This window comes from Ips typographus, linkage group LG3, assembly GCF_016097725.1.
Source record: "Ips typographus isolate SLU linkage group LG3, UJ_Ityp_2.0, whole genome shotgun sequence".
Taxonomy (NCBI): domain Eukaryota; kingdom Metazoa; phylum Arthropoda; class Insecta; order Coleoptera; family Curculionidae; genus Ips; species Ips typographus.
In genome coordinates this window covers 21,437,601-21,457,600 of record NC_138424.1, presented here as the reverse complement: position 1 = coordinate 21,457,600, position 20,000 = coordinate 21,437,601, and the positions used below count along the sequence as shown (strand labels likewise).

The following is a 20,000-nucleotide window of genomic DNA, read 5'->3' as shown; positions in this document are numbered from 1 at the left end:
CACTACAAAATTTGGTACAGTCAAAGAGGAAAGCGGTGTCAAAGTTTGAACTGCCAGAAACACTGTTTGACAAGATAGTCAGAGACAAAATCGCTTGTAAAACTCACTTGGAGTGAGAAAATGACTGTTTTAAGCACATTTTTGAAATCCTCACTAAATTTGCTATCCAATAACCTCAAAAAACACTACAAAATTTGGTACAGTCAGGGAGGAAAGCGGTGTCAAAGTTTGAACTGCCAGAAACGCAGTTTGAAAAGACAGTCAGGGACAAAATCGCCTGTAAAACTCATTTAGAGTGAGAAAATGACTGTTTTAAGCACATTTTTGGAATCCTCACTAAATTTCCTATCCAATAGCCTCAGAAAACACTACAAAAATTGGTACAGTCAGGGAAAAAAGCTGCGTCAAAGTTTGAACTGCTACAAAACACAGTTTGAAAGGACAGTCAGGGACACAATCTCCCGTAAAACACACTTGGAGTGAGAAAATGACTGTTTTAAGCACATTTTTGAAATCCTCACTAAATTTGCTATACAATAACCTCAAAAAACACTACATAATTTGGTACAGTCAGGAAAGAAAGCGGCGTCAAAATTTAAACTGCTACAAAACACAATTTGAAAAGACAGTCAGGGACACAATCTGCCGTAAAACTCACTTGGAGTGAGAAAATGACTGTTTTAAGCACATTTTTGGAATCCTCACTAAATTTCCTATCCAATAGCCTCAGAAAACACTACAAAAATTGGTACAGTCAGGGAAAAAAGCTGCGTCAAAGTTTGAACTGCTACAAAACACAGTTTGAAAGGACAGTCAGGGACACAATCTCCCGTAAAACACACTTGGAGTGAGAAAATGACTGTTTTAAGCACATTTTTGAAATCCTCACTAAATTTGCTATACAATAACCTCAAAAAACACTACATAATTTGGTACAGTCAGGAAAGAAAGCGGCGTCAAAATTTAAACTGCTACAAAACACAATTTGAAAAGACAGTCAGGGACACAATCTCCCATAAAACTCACTTGGAGTGAGAAAATGATTGTTTTAAGCACATTTTTAGAATCCTCATTAAATTTCCTATTCAATAACCTAAAAAAACACTTCAAAATTTGGTACAGTCAGGGAGGAAAGCGGTGTCAAAGTTTGAACTGCCAGAAAAACAGATTGAAAAGACAGTCAGGGACAAAATCTCCTGTAAAACTCACTTGGAGTGAGAAAATGACTGTTTTAAGCATATTTTTAGAATCCTCATTAAATATCCTATCTAATAACCTAAGAAACACTACAAAATTTGGTACAGTCAGGGAGGAAAGTGGTGTCAAAATTTGAACTGCCAGAAACTCAGTTTAAAAAGACAGTCAGATACAAAATCGCCTGTAAAACCCACTTGAAGTGAGAAAATGACTGTTTTAAGCACATTTTTAGAATCCTCATTACATTTCTTACCTAATAACCTAAGAAAAGCTCTCGGAGACTTATTATAAAATATCTTCAAAATTTTTCAATTCTAGTTGCACTTTATAAGTTATTTACACCGTTAGCGTTTCTGTAATTTGACAATATTTTTTTTTAATAAACCTTCAGTACATAAAAAAGCCTGTTATGGGTTCATTGAGTTCATCTATATAGAGACCCGCATTATTAAGTTACTCAATAGAGCAGAATACCAAAAGGTCATATACTTACTACGTTCCAATTTAGTATTCGTGTACAATAAAGGCTCTTTAGCATCCCGATGAAAGAAAACATGGCCGAGCTATTTACAATCGGCCTGCTGAACCACTGCCTGACATACGAGGGCTATCAAAGCTGAATTTTCAGCCGGATGCTCTATTCCGATTTTAAAAAAAGGGTTAAAAGATAAATAAGAAGGTTTTGAAAGCGAGCGGGGCTTTTGGTAATTTTAGACCCCCATTATTTTGGGTAGTGCGTTTTTACCGAAAGTAATTGTGTTATGCGAATGCACGTGTGCGAATTCGGGGCAAAAGGGGTGGATTTAAAAAGATCTCCTTCAGGGATTAAAGTTTTTTGTGCTTTCGCTCTATTTGAAAAGGGGTCGAATTAATTTAAACTCGCTGGATTTTTCAGGTCGATTCAATCTCAGATTAATAAAAAAACACCGAAGATTGATCACAAATAAGATAAAATCATAATCAAAATAGTCCAAATATTCTAGAGTCTACATAACTCTCAAACCACTGAAACTTTCAAATGGGAATTCACAAAAGTGTAAAACCACTTTAATAAAAAAAAAATTCAGCTTTTAGAAACCTTCTAGGTCTATTCTATGGATTGTAGAAGTCTACAGACCCCTCAAATTAGCCTAGAATAAGACCTGAAACGTTCAAACAAGGAAAAACTTGCTGAAACGTTCACAGTGGCTTTAATGACACAGTCTAGAATTTTTACAACATTTACACTGACTATATTTGTATTCTAAGTCTTGCAGGACTGTTCTAAAGTCTACATAACTCTAAAACCAGTGTAGAAGAGACCTGAAACTTTCCAATGGGAAACGACTTTCTCAAAAGTCTAAAACCACTTTAATAAAATATTCTACAATTTTTTACTTTATTCACTGGTAATATTTGTGTTCTAAAAGGTGTTTAGAAGACTTCTAGGGACTCTAGAAGTCTACAAAACGCAGAAATATTCTAGAATATACTTGAAACTATCAAATAGGAGAAAACTTGGTCAAAAGTATAAAGTAGTTTTAACTAAACCTTTTCCAGTTTTTACTAATTGACATTGACACTATCTAAGTATTCTACGAGGTTTTTTGAAACCGTCTAGTTCTATTCTAGGGATTTTAGAAGTCTACAAACTTCTCAAACTAGTCTAGAACAGACTTACCTCTTTCAAACAGAGAAAATTGTAATGAAACAGTTTACAAATTGACATTTGACCATCTATGCTCTTCGTGGTTTTTAGGAACCTTCTAGATCTGTTCTAGGGATTCTGGAAGTCTGCAAAACGCTGAAATATTCTAGAATATACCTGAAACACTCCATCAGGGAAAAAACTTGCTCAAAAGTCTAAAGTAGCTTTAATAAAGCCTTTTTCAGTTTTTACAAATTGACATTGACACTACCTGTGTTCTACGAGGTTTTTAGAAACCTTCTAGGTCTATTCCAGGTATTCTAGAGGTCTGCAAACTTGTCAAACTAGTCTAGAACAGACTTAAGACTTTCAAACAGAGAAAATTGTAATGAAACAGTTTACAAATTGTCATTTGACCATCTATGCTCTTCGTGGTTTTTAGGAACCTTCTAGATCTGTTCTAGGGATTCTAGAAGTCTACAAAACGCTGAAATATTTCAGAATATACCTGAAACTCTTCAACAGCGAAAAAACTTGTTCAAAAGTCTAAAGTAGTTTGAATAAAACATTTTTCAGTTTTTACAAATTGACATTGACACTATCTGCGTTCTGCAAGGTTTTTGGAAACCTTCTAGGTCTGTTCTAGGGATTTTAGAAGTCTACAAAACGCTGAAATATTCTAGAATATACCTGAAACTCTCCAACAGGGAAAAAACTTGCTTAAAAGTCTAAAGTAGTTTTAATAATAGATTTTTCAGTTTTTACAAATTGACATTAACACTCTCTGTATTCTACAAGGTTTTTTGAAACTTTCTAGATTTATTTTAGGGATTTTAGAAGTCTACAAACCCCTCAAACTAGTCTAGAACAGACTTAAAACTTCCAAACAGGGAAAATTGTAATGAAACAGTTTACAAATTGGGATTTGACCATCTGTGTTCTGCAAGGTTTTTAGAAACCTTCTAGATCTATTCTAGGGATTCTAGAAGTCTAAAAAACTCTGAAATATTCTAGAATATACCTAAAACTCTCAAATAGGGAAAAAAAAGTTGCTCAGAAGTCTAAAGTAGTTTTAATAAAACATTTTTCAGTTTTTACAAATTGACTTTGAAACTATCTGTGTTCTACGAGGTTTTTAGAAAACTTCTAGGTCTATTCTAGGGATTCTAGAAGTCTACAAAACGATTAAATATTCTAGAATATACTTGAAACTCTCAAATAGGTAAAAAACTTGCTCAAAAGTCTAAAGTAGATTTAATAAAACATTTTTCAGTTTTTACAAATTGACATGGACACTATCTGTGTTCTACGAGGTTTTTAGAAACCTTCTAGGTCTATTCTAAGGATTCTAGAAGTCTACAAAACCCTGAAATATTCCAGAATATACTTGAAACTCTCCAACAGGAAAAAAACTTGCTCAAAAGTCTAAAGTAGCTTTAATAAAACATTTTTCAGTTTTTACAAATTGACTTTGACACTATATGTGTTCTACGAGGTTTTTAGAAACCTTCTAGGTCTATTCTAGGGATTCTAGAAGTCTACAAAATGCTGAAATATTCTAGAATATACTTGAAACTCTCAAATAAGGAAAAAAACTTGCTTAAAAGTCTAAAAGGAGCTTTAATAAAACATTTTTCTGTTTTTACAAATTGACATTGACACTATCTGTGTTCTACAAGGTTTTTGGAAACTTTCTAGGTATTCTAGAAGTTTACAAGCTTCTGAAACTAGTTTAGAAGTTTTTTACATTAAAAAATGTCAGTTTTTAAGTGAGTTTAATGAGAAAATGAGCCATGTGCGTTTCAAGAAAAGCCATAAAGGCCGATATCAAACCATGTCGGTTATTAAAACTGGCTTTTACGGTTCCCAAAAGACTGTCGGTTTTCAAGAAACAGAACACACCGGGACCGGGTTTCAACTTGAAGAAATAAAAAGATAAATTTCTTAGCAGTGAAAACCAGACATGTTTTATATTTGGGATATTTCCGAAGTGCGTTACGTGTGTAGTGCACTTGTGTGCACGATAAAGTTCATTCCACTGAGGTTGGGTTTTGTTAAAAAACAATTTCAATGAAAAAAGAATCGAGAGGGGAATATGATTTATTTCATTCCGGCCTCGTTCGTTTAGGACGTAATCACGACAAATTAGAGCCAATAGAGTAGCGCGGACAGAATCGGAGCTCTCACGACAATTCAGTGTCAATTTAACCAATTTAGGCTTTTAACTATTCATAAAATTTCGTATTTATAAAGGTTGTTATGTTGATAAAGTGCATTTGAATATGCGTCACCAAAGGGAAATTACTTATTTTCTATAATAATTTCTCTATTAACTCACAGGTTTTGGTCAACAAAATTGGTTCATTTGTTTATAGTAGCGAAGCAAGTGCAAAACTGAACACTCTGTATATTTTGAAAATCGTTATTATTTTGTTTTTATTAGTGTTTTTCCAGATTAATTGAGACACTATTGCTCTACATCAGGATGTTTCAAGTGTTTTTCAGAAAATTAAAATAAAATAATTGCTCTGCAAGTTGTATCTACAGCCACCTAACTGTAAACCACGCTGTAAAGTGTCGTAACTGTCAAATTTATCGCCTTAAACTGTCATTCAACAACTGACAAATTCATTAAGAGACGACACTATTTGACATTTTACCGTTTCACTGCACTTTTATAAAAACCAGCTAATTGGCATTTTTTCAAAACCGAAAAAAACATTCGACAACACCGCAAAATACTTAATTTATTTTCAATTCAGTTCAAAGCTACGCACAATATGTAAAGTCTTGGGAAAAAATAGTTTCCAAAACGGCGGCAACATTGTAAAACACTGGTATGCCTAAATTTTATTAAATGCGTTGTTGCCGCGTTCACTTTAATTTCATTCTTGTCAGTATAAGAAAAAATTGAATGTCAGTTGAATGTTGTGGTAGTGAGCTAGAACTGGCAACACAGTCCAATTTCATTGGATTATAACTGCTTTTACTAAAGCTGATTTGAACACTAAATGTACATGTTTTTAAATCACTTTTGGCAACACTGAAAACTATAAAATTTTAATTGACAAAATCAAATTTTACATACAAATAGATTACATCTGACAACATTGCAAAACATATTATTTGTTAAACTGATGAGTAAAATACATGGTTGTCGTTATCACTTTATTTTCCTGTCTGTAATTAATTATTGTCATTAGGTTGCTTCAATAAATATTATTTTGTAGTAAATATCATTTTAAACTTTTCAAAAAGTTTTAATTAAATTCAAAATTAATAAGTTTAAAAAATGTATATTTTTATTTTAACTGTGTTTTAATGCATTTTGTGGTGTGACTGGGGTTGATAAATGTCAAAATTTAACTAGAAGCTTGTCGAATTAAATTATTTGACAAAGTAAGTCATTTTTATCATATTAATTTAAAAAATACACAATTAACAATTTGGCAATTTTTGCCTAAGAAAACTGATTTTTCTATACAGAAAATAAAATAACGTTAAACATTCCAAAAACTCCTAAAAACTGGTATTATCGTGTCTACGGGTGACACTTAATTTGAATTTTATGTGTTTTTGATTGACAATTATTGAAATTTAATGGCTTGACCAATAAAAACAGTGAGTTTCCTGAACCTGTGCAGATGGTTTAGGAGAAATAGCAATTTCTTCATTATTTACTGAATACTGAACACCGTGAGTTGGTTGTGATTGGTCAAAAAAAGCAAACAAGCTGGAAGCTCCTTTTTTAACCAATCACAAACAAAAGCAGCTTCCAGCTTGCTGTTTTTTTCGACCAATCACAATCTATTAACATACTACATATATTACGCACACTCATTCACTTGTAAACTATGAAAACTGTCTTGAAAGTTCATAAATTTGACTATCAAACCAATTTCAATGCTTTGTACACGTTTCCTAACCCTGAAAAGCTTAAAATTGACTTAGAAACTCACACATTCACTTGGAAACCATGAAAACTGTCTGAAAAGTTTATAAATTAGACTATCAAGCCAATTTCACTGCTTTCTACACGTTTCCTAACCCTGAAAAGCTTAAAATTGACTTAGAAACTCACTCATTCACTTGTAAACTATGAAAACTGTCTGAAAAGTTTATAAATTAGACTATCAAGCCAATTTCAATACTTTCTACACGTTTCCTAACCCTGAAAAGCTTAAAATTGATTTAGAAACTTACACATTCACTTGGAAACTATGAAAACTGTCTGAAAAGTTTATAAATTAGACTATCAAGCCAATTTCAATGCTTTCTACACGTTTCCTAACCCTGAAATGCTTAAAATTGACTTAGAAACTTACACATTCACTTGGAAACTATGAAAACTGTCTGAAAAGTTTATAAATTTGACTATCAAGCCAATTTCAATGCTTTCTACACGTTTCCTAACCCTGAAAAGCTTAAAATTGACTTAGAAACTCACTCATTCACTTGTAAACTATGAAAACTGTCTGAAAAGTTTATAAATTAGACTATCAAGCCAATTTCACTGCTTTCTACACGTTTCCTAACCCTGAAAAGCTTAAAATTGACTTAGAAACTCACTCATTCACTTGTAAACTATGAAAACTGTCTGAAAAGTTTATAAATTAGACTATCAAGCCAATTTCAATACTTTCTACACGTTTCCTAACCCTGAAAAGCTTAAAATTGATTTAGAAACTTACACATTCACTTGGAAACTATGAAAACTGTCTGAAAAGTTTATAAATTAGACTATCAAGCCAATTTCAATGCTTTCTACACGTTTCCTAACCCTGAAATGCTTAAAATTGACTTAGAAACTTACACATTCACTTGGAAACTATGAAAACTGTCTGAAAAGTTTATAAATTTGACTATCAAGCCAATTTCAATGCTTTCTACACGTTTCCTAACCCTGAAAAGCTTAAAATTGACTTAGAAACTTACACATTCACTTGGAAACTATGAAAACTGTTTTGAAAGTCCATAAATTTGACTATCAAGCCAATTTCAATGCTTTCTACACGTTTCCTAACCCTGAAATGCTTAAAATTGACTTAGAAACTTACACATTCACTTGGAAACTATGAAAACTGTCTGAAAAGTTTATAAATTAGACTATCAAGCCAATTTCAATGCTTTCTACACGTTTCCTAACCCTGAAATGCTTAAAATTGACTTAGAAACTTACACATTCACTTGGAAACTATGAAAACTGTTTTGAAAGTCCATAAATTTGACTATCAAGCCAATTTCAATGCTTTCTACACGTTTCCTAACCCTGAAAAGCTTAAAATTGACTTAGAAACTTACACATTCACTTGGAAACTATGAAAACTGTCTGAAAAGTTTATAAATTAGACTATCAAGCCAATTTCAATACTTTCTACACGTTTCCAAGCCCTGAAAAGCTTAAAATTGACTTAGAAACTCACTCATTCACTTGTAAACTATGAAAACTGTTTTGAAAGTCCATAAATTTGACTATCAAGCCAATTTCAATGCTTTCTACACGTTTCCTAACCCTGAAAAGCTTAAAATTGACTTAGAAACTCACTCATTCACTTGTAAACTATGAAAACTGTTTTGAAAGTCCATAAATTTGACTATCAAGCCAATTTCAATGCTTTCTACACGTTTCCTAACCCTGAAAAGTTTAAAATTGACTTAGAAACTTACACATTCACTTGTAAACTATGAAAACTATCTGGAAAGTCTATAAATTTGACTATTAACCCAATTTCAATGCTTTGTACACGTTTCCAAACCCTGAAAGTCTCAAAATTGTTCTAGAAACTCACTAATTTACTTGGAAACTTGAAAATTGTCTGGAAAATTCATAAATTTGACTATCAAACCAATTTAAATGCTATGCAAACGTTTCCAAATCCTGAAAGTATCAAAATTGAGTTAGGAACTCACCCATTCACTTGTAAACTATGAAAACTGTACTGTCATTTGCGCAAATACTGCACATGTGGACTTACTAATTTTGACAGCACAAAGAGTAGTGTGTGATTGGCCAAAAAAAAGCAGCTTTCAGCTTGCTGCTTTTTTGTGACCAATCACAAACTGTTTACACTGTCATTCTTATCAGTCAAGGTCTAATACCAGCACAGTGGACAGTTTGTGATTGGTCAAAAAAAGCAGCTTCCAGCTTGCTGTTTTTTTCGACCAATCACAATCTATTAAATGGTACACTTGATACAAAAAGAGACTCAGAATTGTTTTATTTTCCGTCTGGTTTTCTAACCTTTTCCTGATATATTTCTAATTAGATTATTTCCAGGCAGCGGCGCTCTTTCTAATTAAAGACGCGCAGAATAGAAATAATAGCCGAGCCATTTGCCAAGTTTCCTCGATTTTTCCAAATCGAAATGTTAAATTTTTGGCTTAGACACAGAAATTTAGCCCGATCGAAAAATAGCTATAGTCGGTGTCACAAATTAAATCAATTTAATCGTTCGTTTTTCTTTTTTTTTTATTCTAATAATTATCATTTCCCTGTCTTTGTCGCTTAAAAGTACACTCGTGTAAAACATCGTGGTTAGTTTCGGTGTGCCAAAAATCGCACAAATTCAATTCAAAAACAAAATTCCAATCTGCACTTTCCGGTGGTTGCATAAAAGGTATTTCGACCACTACACGTCATTCTGTTTTTAAAATATTCCTTTCAACTGAATAAAACTTGCTATAATTTTTACATTTGTAAATTAATTAGTAGTTTCTGTATTTTAAAAATTTATTTAAAAAAAATATTAGTTTAAAAGTGTTTTGCATCTTTTTTCAACTGCAAAAATGTTGAATTTTAGTAATTTTTTTAAATCTGGCAACATCTGCACTCAATGTTGCTATTTGCTAGCACAAAAGTTGCAAAAATCAAAGTTTCAAAAAAGTTTTCTTTTAGTGTTTAATATAAAACGTATTTCTGCCATTTATGACAGTTATTTTGACAATAATCACGTGACTGTCTAACTAAACTATGCTCTAAAATCACGTGATATATGTTTCTAATGTCAAAACTGTCAAAATTTCGTGGAATTTGTTAGAATAAGAGTGTAACACAGTTTTCGAAACAAGACGTATTTTGAGATTAATGACGGTGATTTTGACAATTGTCACGTGATCGTCTAGCTAAATGATCCTCTAAAACCACGTAACATATGTCCCTAATGTCAAAACTGTCAAAATATGCTTTGAATTTACTAGAATTAGAGTTTAACACAGTTTTAAAAACAAGACGTGTTTTGAGATTAATGACAGTAATTTTGACAATTGTCAAGTGATCGTCTAGCTAAATAATGTTCTAAAATCACGTAACAACTGTCACTCACGTCAAAACTGTCAAACTATGCTTTAAAGTTGCAAAAATCGGGATTTATGGAAAGTTTTCTTGCAGTATTCGATATAATCTTATATTAATATTTATGACGGTTATTTTGACAGATGTCACGTGACTGTCTAGCTAAATTATCTTCTAAACCCACGTGACATTTGTGTCATTTGTCGGTTAGTAAACAATTGATAAAAAAATTAAAATCTGTATTTTTTAAGTATGGTTGTTTAACTGGCATTATTTTTCGATGTACATTCGATAATAACAAAAAACACCCTGTATAATAAAGTAAAATAAAATTCATTTTGATCTACTACCGTTTTTTGACTGTTTATTCTAGCGCTATTAAATATTTTGACTTGGCAACACTGTGTGCAGATGTTGCCAGACTGCACTGACAATTCACTTTTAATTCCTACAATATTCAGGTTTCTATGCATTTTGCAACATTTTGTCTTTTTATATTCTTTAGGCAATCTGGCAACATCTAAACTATATGTAACAAATTGAGTTATTAAACTGCACTAAAACTGAAAACATCCCAATTTGGCAACAAAGGAAGCGCGAAAAAAACACCATCTGTATCATATTCCAAAAATATTATGACAAAAGACCAATAGTGCGGAAAATCCCCGGGCAAAATGTAAAATTAGTATTTCGAACCCTTTGGGGGATTATTTAAAAAAAAAACACACGGGGACCTATTCGAATTTCAACCCTTCGAAAATTTCCAGCCACCCCTTTTTTTAAAGTTATTAAGAGGTTGAATCATATAATAGCGTCATGGGGGCACCAGCAGCGTCCTTTCTCAATTTTTCAGTGGGTTTATACGGGCCCGGATATCTACAGATCATATTTACAGAAAAAAAAAGATTTTTTTGTGTAGTTGGTTCAGTTTAGTAGACTTTCATTGACAGTTGACATAAAAAAATACTTTGAAAAAGCAAACTTTAACGTTAAAATTATGCATGAGTTACAACCTTCAAATTAACTTAATAATCATGACAATTGACTTCAGAATGGCAATACTTTACTAGAAAACTGAAAATTTACTTGAAAATTGTGACAATTGAGTTGAAAACCGAAAATTGACATCAAAAACATAAAAATGTTCTTAGGAATCTTGAAATTTTACTTGAAAACCATATTTTGAAGTCAAAATTACGTACACTGTTTAGAAACTTAAGATTGACTTCAAAATTATGAAAATTGATTTGAAAAGTGTACGTACTTTGACGTTAGAATCTTGTATAATCAGTTACAACCTTAAAATTAACTTAATAATCATGAAAACTGACAATTTATCTCGATATTATGGAAACTGTAACTTCAAAATGGCAATACTTTACTTGAAAACTGAAAATTTAAGTCAAAATCATGAAAATTGAGTTTTTGATTTGTCACTAACAAGTAGCAATTTTACAGTGTTTTTGCAGTGCAAATTATCTTTAGTATTTTTATTTATTTTCAAGATATAATAAATAACAAAAAAATTGCTTAAATGCTGTTTTAAACATTTTTTTTTAAACATTTTAAATTGTAAGGTGCTTTTTTTGTTTTATTTCACATAATTTAAGGTATTTTGGTATAAATAAGCCCTTAAATAAATTAAAAAATTAATAAAAATTTGTCATTTTTTGTATTTTCAATTTTTGAATAATTGTATCTTTTTTATTTGAACTCTTATAGATTTCACTAAGACGCCGTTAGAAAGAGGATAAAAAATACTACAAAATGAGCCGAAACTCGCCTCTCTAGCTCTTCATGTTATCGAGATATTAAATTTCAAAAAGTAGTAAAAAAATACGCCTAATAACCCCCCATCCTTTAACTTTTTTTGAAAAATGAAAAATTTTACACGTTAAGACTGACAGTAAACTAGCAGTGTTGCCTAAGTGTAGTTGGTTCAGTTTAGTAGACTTTCACTGGATAACCCATTTAAATGACAGTTGACAGACTAACTGACAGTGACTGGTTTGACACTAAATTAGCACTGTTGCCTAATCGTTGATTTTTTCGTGTTTTCCAGCTATGATGCAACAATCGATGTCGACGTCCATGCAACAACATCGCGATTCCTCTTTGTCTTCGTCCAGTCTTTTGCTGAACAAATCTTCTCAGGTTGATTATTCGAAATACGTTAAGAAGTTTGCCTCGAGCCTCGAGTGCGGCAGTACCTATTGTAAAGATCTTAATTACAGGTAAGTTAATTACGGTGTTTGAACGGCACGCTGTTGTGGTACTTTTCTCCGCTTTTTCATACAGAAATCGGTCCAAATTGATTGGATCGCAATTAAAAACTGCATTTCTACATGTTTTATCAGTCCAATTCATGTGTAAGACGAATTTTAAGACAATCAGTCACAAATCACGTGACGCACTACTCTGTAACACTTAAAGAAGTCACGTGTTATGATTGAAATTGAAATTTGACAAACCAATGAATGTAAATCCTGCAAGACACATTCTTCATTATCAGTAAAAACGCTTTTTTTTAACAAATTGCTCAATTAAACCCCATGATTCGTTTCTGACATAATTTAATGTCCATCTGTCAACTATTTACAGTAGTGACAAATGACATTTGCAGATACGGCGTTGCCAAACGTAATTCCTCTCTTCTTGTCATTCTATATTATGTATTTTCTTCCTTTCTTCACCGCTCTTTTTCTGCTCGTTCAGTTACTCTATATTATTTCTTTATTATTTGCCTTCTCCCTCTCTTACTTGACATAAAAGACACTCTTTTTAAAAGATTTTATTGAAAGGCATTAACGTTGTCACATTTCTTGCCTTTGGGTGACTCTTTGTCTTTCTCCCTGTCAATCAAATAGTTTTCACGTGACACACTGCTCTATAATACTTAAAGAAGTCACGTGTTAAGATTGAAATTGAAATTTGACAAACCAATGAATGTAAATCCTGCAAGACCAATAATAATTTTGAACACATTCTTCATTATCAGTAAAAACGCTTTTTTTAGCAAATTGCTCAATTAAACCCCATGATTCGTTTCTGATATAATTTAATGTCCATCTGTCAACTGTTTAAAGTAGTGACAAATGACATTTGCGGATACGGCGTTGCCAAACGTAATTCCTCTCTTCTTGTCATTCTATATGTATTTTCTTTCTTTCTTTAACGCTCTTTTTCTGCTCGTCCAGTTACTCTATATTATTTCTTTATTATTTGCCTTCTCCCTCTCTTACTTGACATAAAGGACACTCCTTTTAAAAGATTTTATTGAAAGGCATTAACGTTGTCACATTTCTTGCCTTTGGGTGACTCTTTGTCTTTCTCCCTGTCAATCAAATAGTTTTCACGTGACACACTGCTCTATAATACTTAAAGAAGTCACGTGTTAAGATTGAAATTGAAATTTGACAAACCAATGAATGTAAATCCTGCAAGACCAATAATAATTTTGAACACATTCTTCATTATCAGTAAAAACGCTTTTTTTAGCAAATTGCTCAATTAAACCCCATGATTCGTTTCTGACATAATTTAATGTCCATCTGTCAACTATTTACAGTAGTGACAAATGACATTTGCAGATACGGCGTTGCCAAACGTAATTCCTCTCTTCTTGTCATTCTATATTATGTATTTTCTTCCTTTCTTCACCGCTCTTTTTCTGCTCGTTCAGTTACTCTATATCATTTCTTTATTATTTGCCTTCTCCCTCTCTTACTTGACATAAAGGACACTCTTTTTGGAAGATTTTATTGAAAGGCATTAACGTTGTCACATTTCCTGCCTTTGGGTGACTCTCTGTCTTTCTCCCTGTCAATCAAATAGTTTTTCACGTGACACACTGCTCTGTAACACTTAAGGAAGTCACGTGTTAGGATTGAAATTGAAATTTGACAAACCAATGAATGTAAATCCTGCAAGACCAATAATAATTTTGAACACATTCTTCATTATCAGTAAAAACGCTTTTTTTAGCAAATTGCTCAATTAAACCCCATGATTCGTTTCTGACATAATTTAATGTCCATCTGTCAACTGTTTACAGTAGTGACAAATGACATTTGCAGATACGGCGTTGCCAAACGTAATTCCTCTCTTCTTGTCATTCTATATGTATTTTCTTTCTTTCTTTAACGCTCTTTTTCTGCTCGTCCAGTTACTCTATATTATTTCTTTATTATTTGCCTTCTCCCTCTCTTACTTGACATGAAGGACACTCTTCTCCCTGTCAATCAAATAGTTTTTTCAACATCACGTGACACACTGCTCTATAATACTTAAAAAAGTCACGTGCTAAGATCAAATTGAACTATCAGGTCAATTTTCAGGTTTCTGGTTAATGTTTCCACATTTTTAGCTAGCAAAGTTGATTTAAAACTAGAAATTTTCAATTTTGAGTCAACTTTCCTGATTCTTGACTAAGATTTTTAAATTTTTCGCTTAAAAAGTTTGTGTATGACTTGAAATTGGTTAGAAACAATTTGCAGGGATGGACAAATGTATGTATAAAATAATATAATACTTTACGTGTAGGCAATCATGTATTATACCCTAAGAGTGACATGACAAGTATGACATATTACACGTCAATAATGTCACTTTTTGTCTGATTAGAAAGTTGGGGTTAGGTTGTTTCCCTTCATTATCAATTGTGATTCTTTAATAATTCAATTATATTTAAAAAATGTGTTTCATATCAAATTTCTCTTTCTTGTTTGTATCAATTTAGAAAGATGATACATTTGGCAATGACGCAAACGTATTTTGGTTGGTTGTCAAACAGAAAATATTAAATCCGGCAACGTTGTAGGCATAATTAAGTGTCAAACTTTAGACACAACGTTGCCGTTGTGATTGTTTTGTTTGAAAAAAATGTTTTCTCGTTTCTCTCTATCTCTGATTCACTTGAAAATTCTCTCAAATCTAGATTAATTGTAAGTCTTTTCTTGACAGTTTTGACAGATACGTCAAAATGTCATATAAGCTGACTGATAGTTTATAGTATAAGCTTTCAGAATCAATAAACATGTGCTTGTTTCGTGGTTTGTGATTATGCCGCCAGAGGGCGAGAAAACCGTTAATTTGAATGTTTGAGGCGCTAAACTTAAAGTTTCTGGAAACTTCTAAGCGATTCCCTGACCGAATCGTTTCTAAACCGTATCGTCAACTTGCAGAGAGCACTTCCACTGTTTAGACTGTAACTCGCGGGTCTTCATTAAAAAAGAAGAAATGATCAGACACTTCAAGTGGCACAAGAAACGGGACGAATCGCTGCAGCACGGTTTTATGCGTTACAGTCCTTTGGACGATTGCGGCGACAAGTTTGCCAACTGTACCCACAACAAGAAACAGACCCATTACCATTGCATCCAGGAGAATTGCGACAAGGTGTACATTTCGACCAGCGACGTCCAGATGCACAGCAACTACCACAGGAAGGACAGCGCCATTATGCAGGAGGGCTTTCAGAGGTTAGATTTTTCACTTTTGAAACAGTTTTTCTGCATTTTTTTGATTTGTGTTTTTGAACAGGTACAGGGCTACTGAAGAGTGCGGGGCTTCTTATTGTGCGTTTTTCGGACAGAGGACCACGCATTTTCATTGCAGACGGACTGGGTGCAGGTTCACTTTTAAGAACAAGTCTGATATGGGTGAGTGTAAAAACGAGAGTCAACTTTGACGCCCTCTAGCGGCTAAACGGGGTAATTTATCCGCGCCCGCTCAACGTCACGTGATAGCCCCGTTCATTAGCTTTCTTTTGTTATCCGGTGGTTTTATACAGGGTGTTTCAAATAAGCGAGTTATGGACGATTTTCTGGTAAAGTGCACGGAAATTTAGTCTAAATTAGGGATTTTTTGGGCCTACTGTACTAACGGCCTCCATTTTGGATTTTTCTCAATCAAAATGACTTTTTTAACTAATTTCAACCTGGGAAACACAAATCTAACGCCCATTTTGCTTTAACTGACACCGTTTCGGAGATGATCATGAAATTATGTCAATTTTGACAGTTTTTAGGGCGTGGCACCCTTGCAAAATGACATTTTGACAAATGACACTTTACGTCACGTTTGTACTATTAAGCTGAAGGTATTTAGGCAGTTGAGGTTAATTTTGAAAATAAAAAATTTTCTGAAAAAAATCAGAAGGTGTCACCCTTGAAATTTCTTGACAATTCATATTTTTTATTTTTCAAAGTCAAACGGTGCGTGATACCAAAAAAGTGTATTGAAGGTAAAAGTTGCATCCCATAGAGGTGCATTTGTGATAAAAATTTCAGACCTCTAACCTGAAACCTTCGTGAGATATTGATCAAAAACTGCCAAAAACGAGAGTCAACTTTGACGCTCTCTAGCGGCCAAATGGGGTAATTTATCCGCGCCCGCTCAGCGTCGTGTAATAGCCCCATTTATTAGCTTTCTTTTGTTATCCGGTGATTTTATACAGGGTGTATCAAATAAGCGAGTTATGGACGATTTTCTGGAAAAATGCACCAAAATTTGGCTCAAATTGGGAATTTTTGCTTTCGAGGAGAGTGGTCAAAGTAAGGCTGCTAGAGCAAAAACAATTGAATATCGATACAAACATTTTACATCAAGTAGGCCTAGAATTTGACGTAGATTCCAAAAATCGAATAAAAAATTGGTCATCCCATTTGAAAAATTATAAGTTTGGTTTGTTGCTCAAATTTGGGACACCCTGTATACTGATGGCCTATCTAGGAATAAAGTAGACGCAAATATCTACAAAACTCATATTTGGTAATTTTTGATAAAATGAAAATTAAACAAGCTACGAGGATGATAAAAATTCAATGAATCACCCTGTAAACTACTCCATTGTATTGTCAATAACTCGGTTATTTTGACAATTACAGGGTGGTTCAATATACCAATTTGTAGCCCTTGAAATTGTCTTTTGACCACTCTGTATAGCGTTTTTGCCTACAACGTCGAATAACTGAGTTATTTACTGTTAAAACAGAGTTGTTTGCTGTTAAGTTTGAATTTAATAGTTTTCACTTTGACAGTCCATAACTCTGTTAATTTGACAGTTACAGGGTTGTTTAATATACCAATTTGTAGCCCTTGAAATTTTCTTTTGATCATCCTGTATAAAGTTTTTTGATATCTTTCCTAATAACTGAAACAAGATCGGTTGAAGTTGAAACTATAGTTATCTTGAAGCACTTCTGTGCTTTAGAGCAGTTTTTGGCAAATAAATTCCTTGAACGATCATTTCCGGCAAAAATATACTGAAACAATCTTATAGAGAATAAAATTTCCTACAATTTTCCTTTCCAAAACTTTTTTGATATCTTTTAAAATAACGGAGATATGAAAGGTACAATTTCTTACAATTTTTTTTTTTAAAACGCAGAAAAACACAAGTCCTATCACATCAAGGATGAGCAACTGACCAGGGACGGATTCAAAAAATTCATGAAAAACGAGGTGTGCCCTTTTGAAAACTGTCGTTTTTCGAAAGTATGCAACCACATACACTGCATACGACCTCAATGCTCTTACGTCCTGCATAGTTCCGGACAGCTATTTTCCCACAAAAGGAAACACGAAAGAAAAGACAGCGAATTGGCCTACAGGTAATTTTTGGTCTCATTTATCTCCTGAACCGCATTTACACCAAAAATATTGTAGGAAGTACAAGTTGGCGCAAAGTATGATGAAAACCTTGTCGGAAGGAGGATTGCCGCCCTCTCAACCTCAATTTAACCCTCTAACCAGGGACTACGAGGCCCAAATCGACTTGGCCAACTTCTACAACCACCAAAACTGCATGTCCAACATATCGAACGTGTCCAACACGGAAAGTTTGAGCGATCGCAACTCGCCCTTGAGTTACAACGATGAGAGTGAGGGAGCGTTGGCTATGGACTTGAGTGCGAGCGAAACGTCCAACTTTCCTCCTCACCAACAGGAGGATGTGGTGTTGAACGCGGACGAGTTTTGGCGAAAGTACTGCCAGTTTGTGTCTGAAGGGCAACAGTGTAAGGATGGTTGCGAGTACAACTACCAGGTAAGTAAACTCCAATTCCAAATTGTCCTAGAAACTCACTGATTTACTTGGAAACTTTGAAAACTGCCTTGAAAGTCCATAAATTTGACTATCAAACCAATTTCAATGCTTTGTACACGTTTCCTAATCCTGAAAAGCTTAAAATTGACTTAGAAACTCACTCATTCACTTGTAAACTATGAAATCTGTCTTGAAAGTTCATAAATTTGACTATCAAGCCAATTTCAATGCTTTCTACACGTTTCCAAACCCTGAAAAGCTTAAAATTGACTTAGAAACTCACTCATTCACTTGTAAACTATGAAAACTGTCTGGAAAGTCCTTAAATTTGACTATCAAGCCAATTTCAATGCTTTGCAAACGTTTCCAAACTCTGAAAGACTTAGAGACTCACTCATTCACTTGTAAACTATGAAAACTGCCTTGAAAGTCCTTAAATTTGACTATCAAGCCAATTTCAATGCTTTGCAAACGTTTCCAAACCCTGAAAATCTCAAAATTGTCCTAGAAACTCACTGATTTACTTGGAAACTTTAAAAATTGCCTTGAAAGTCCATAAATTTGACAATCCAACCAATTTCAATGCTTTGAACACGTTTTCGAACCCTGAAAGACTTAGAGACTCACTCATTCACTTGTAATCTATGAAAACTGCCTTGAAAGTCCATAAATTTGACTATCAAGCCAATTTCAATGCTTTCTACACGTTTCCAAACCCTGAAAAGCTTAAAATTGACTTAGAAACTCACTCATTCACTTGTAAACTATGAAAACTGTCTGGAAAGTCCATAAATTTGACTATCAAGCCAATTTCAATGCTTTGTACACGTTTCCTACCCCTGAAAGTCTCAAAATTGTCCTAGAAACTCACTGATTTATTTGGAAATTTTGAAAATTGCCTTGAAAGTTCATAAATTAGACTATCAAGCCAATTTCAATGCTTTCTACACGTTTCCAAACCCTGAAAAGCTTAAAGTTGACTTAGAAACTCACTCATTCACTTGTAAACTATGAAAACTGTCTTGAAAGTCCATAAATTTGACTATCAAGCCAATTTCAATGCTTTTTACAGGTTTTCAAACTCTGAAAGACTTAAAATTGACTTAGAAACTCACACATTCACTTGGAAACTATGAAAACTGTCTGAAAAGTTTATAAATTAGACTATCAAGCCAATTTCAATGCTTTCTACACGTTTCCAAACCCTGAAATACTTAAAATTGACTTAGAAACTCACTCATTAACTTGTAAACTATGAAAACTGTCTTGAAAGTCCATAAATTTGACTATCAAGCCAATTTCAATGCTTTTTACAGGTTTTCAAACTCTGAAAGACTTAAAATTGACTTAGAAACTCACACATTCACTTGGAAACTATGAAAACTGTCTGAAAAGTTTATAAATTAGACTATCAAGCCAATTTCAATGCTTTCTACACGTTTCCAAACCCTGAAATACTTAAAATTGACTTAGAAACTCACTCATTAACTTGTAAACTATGAAAACTGTCTTGAAAGTCCATAAATTTGACTATCAAGCCAATTTCAATGCTTTGTACAGGTTTCCAAACCCTGAAAGACTTAAAATTGACTTAGAAACTCACTCACTCACTTCTAAACTATGAAAACTGTCTTAAAAGTCCATAAAATTGACTATCAAGCCAATTTCAATGCTTTCTACACGTTTCCTAACCCTGAAAAGCTTAAAATTGACTTAGAAACTCACTAATTCACTTGTAGACTATGAAAACTGTCTTAAAAGTCCATAAATTTGACTACCAAGCTAATTTCAATGCTTTCTACACGTTTCCAAACCCTGAAATACTTAAAATTGACTTA

The 20,000-nt window shown here is 33.2% G+C and overlaps 1 protein-coding gene across 3 annotated transcripts in view; it reads left to right on the top strand.

The window, feature by feature from the left end:
* LOC145727339 (zinc finger protein castor homolog 1-like) overlaps positions 1–20,000 on the top strand; it is a 108,207-nt gene that overhangs the window by 69,333 nt on the left and 18,874 nt on the right. For 2 of the 3 annotated variants that reach the window (XM_081976910.1, XM_081976909.1), the window contains exons 6-10: positions 12,178–12,349; positions 15,299–15,595; positions 15,657–15,775; positions 17,506–17,728; positions 17,784–18,162. In XM_081976910.1, coding sequence (XP_081833036.1) covers positions 12,178–12,349; positions 15,299–15,595; positions 15,657–15,775; positions 17,506–17,728; positions 17,784–18,162 — 1,190 coding nt within the window. The remainder of the gene's footprint in view (positions 1–12,177; positions 12,350–15,298; positions 15,596–15,656; positions 15,776–17,505; positions 17,729–17,783; positions 18,163–20,000) is intronic. The other variant, XM_081976911.1, reaches the window with a different exon arrangement.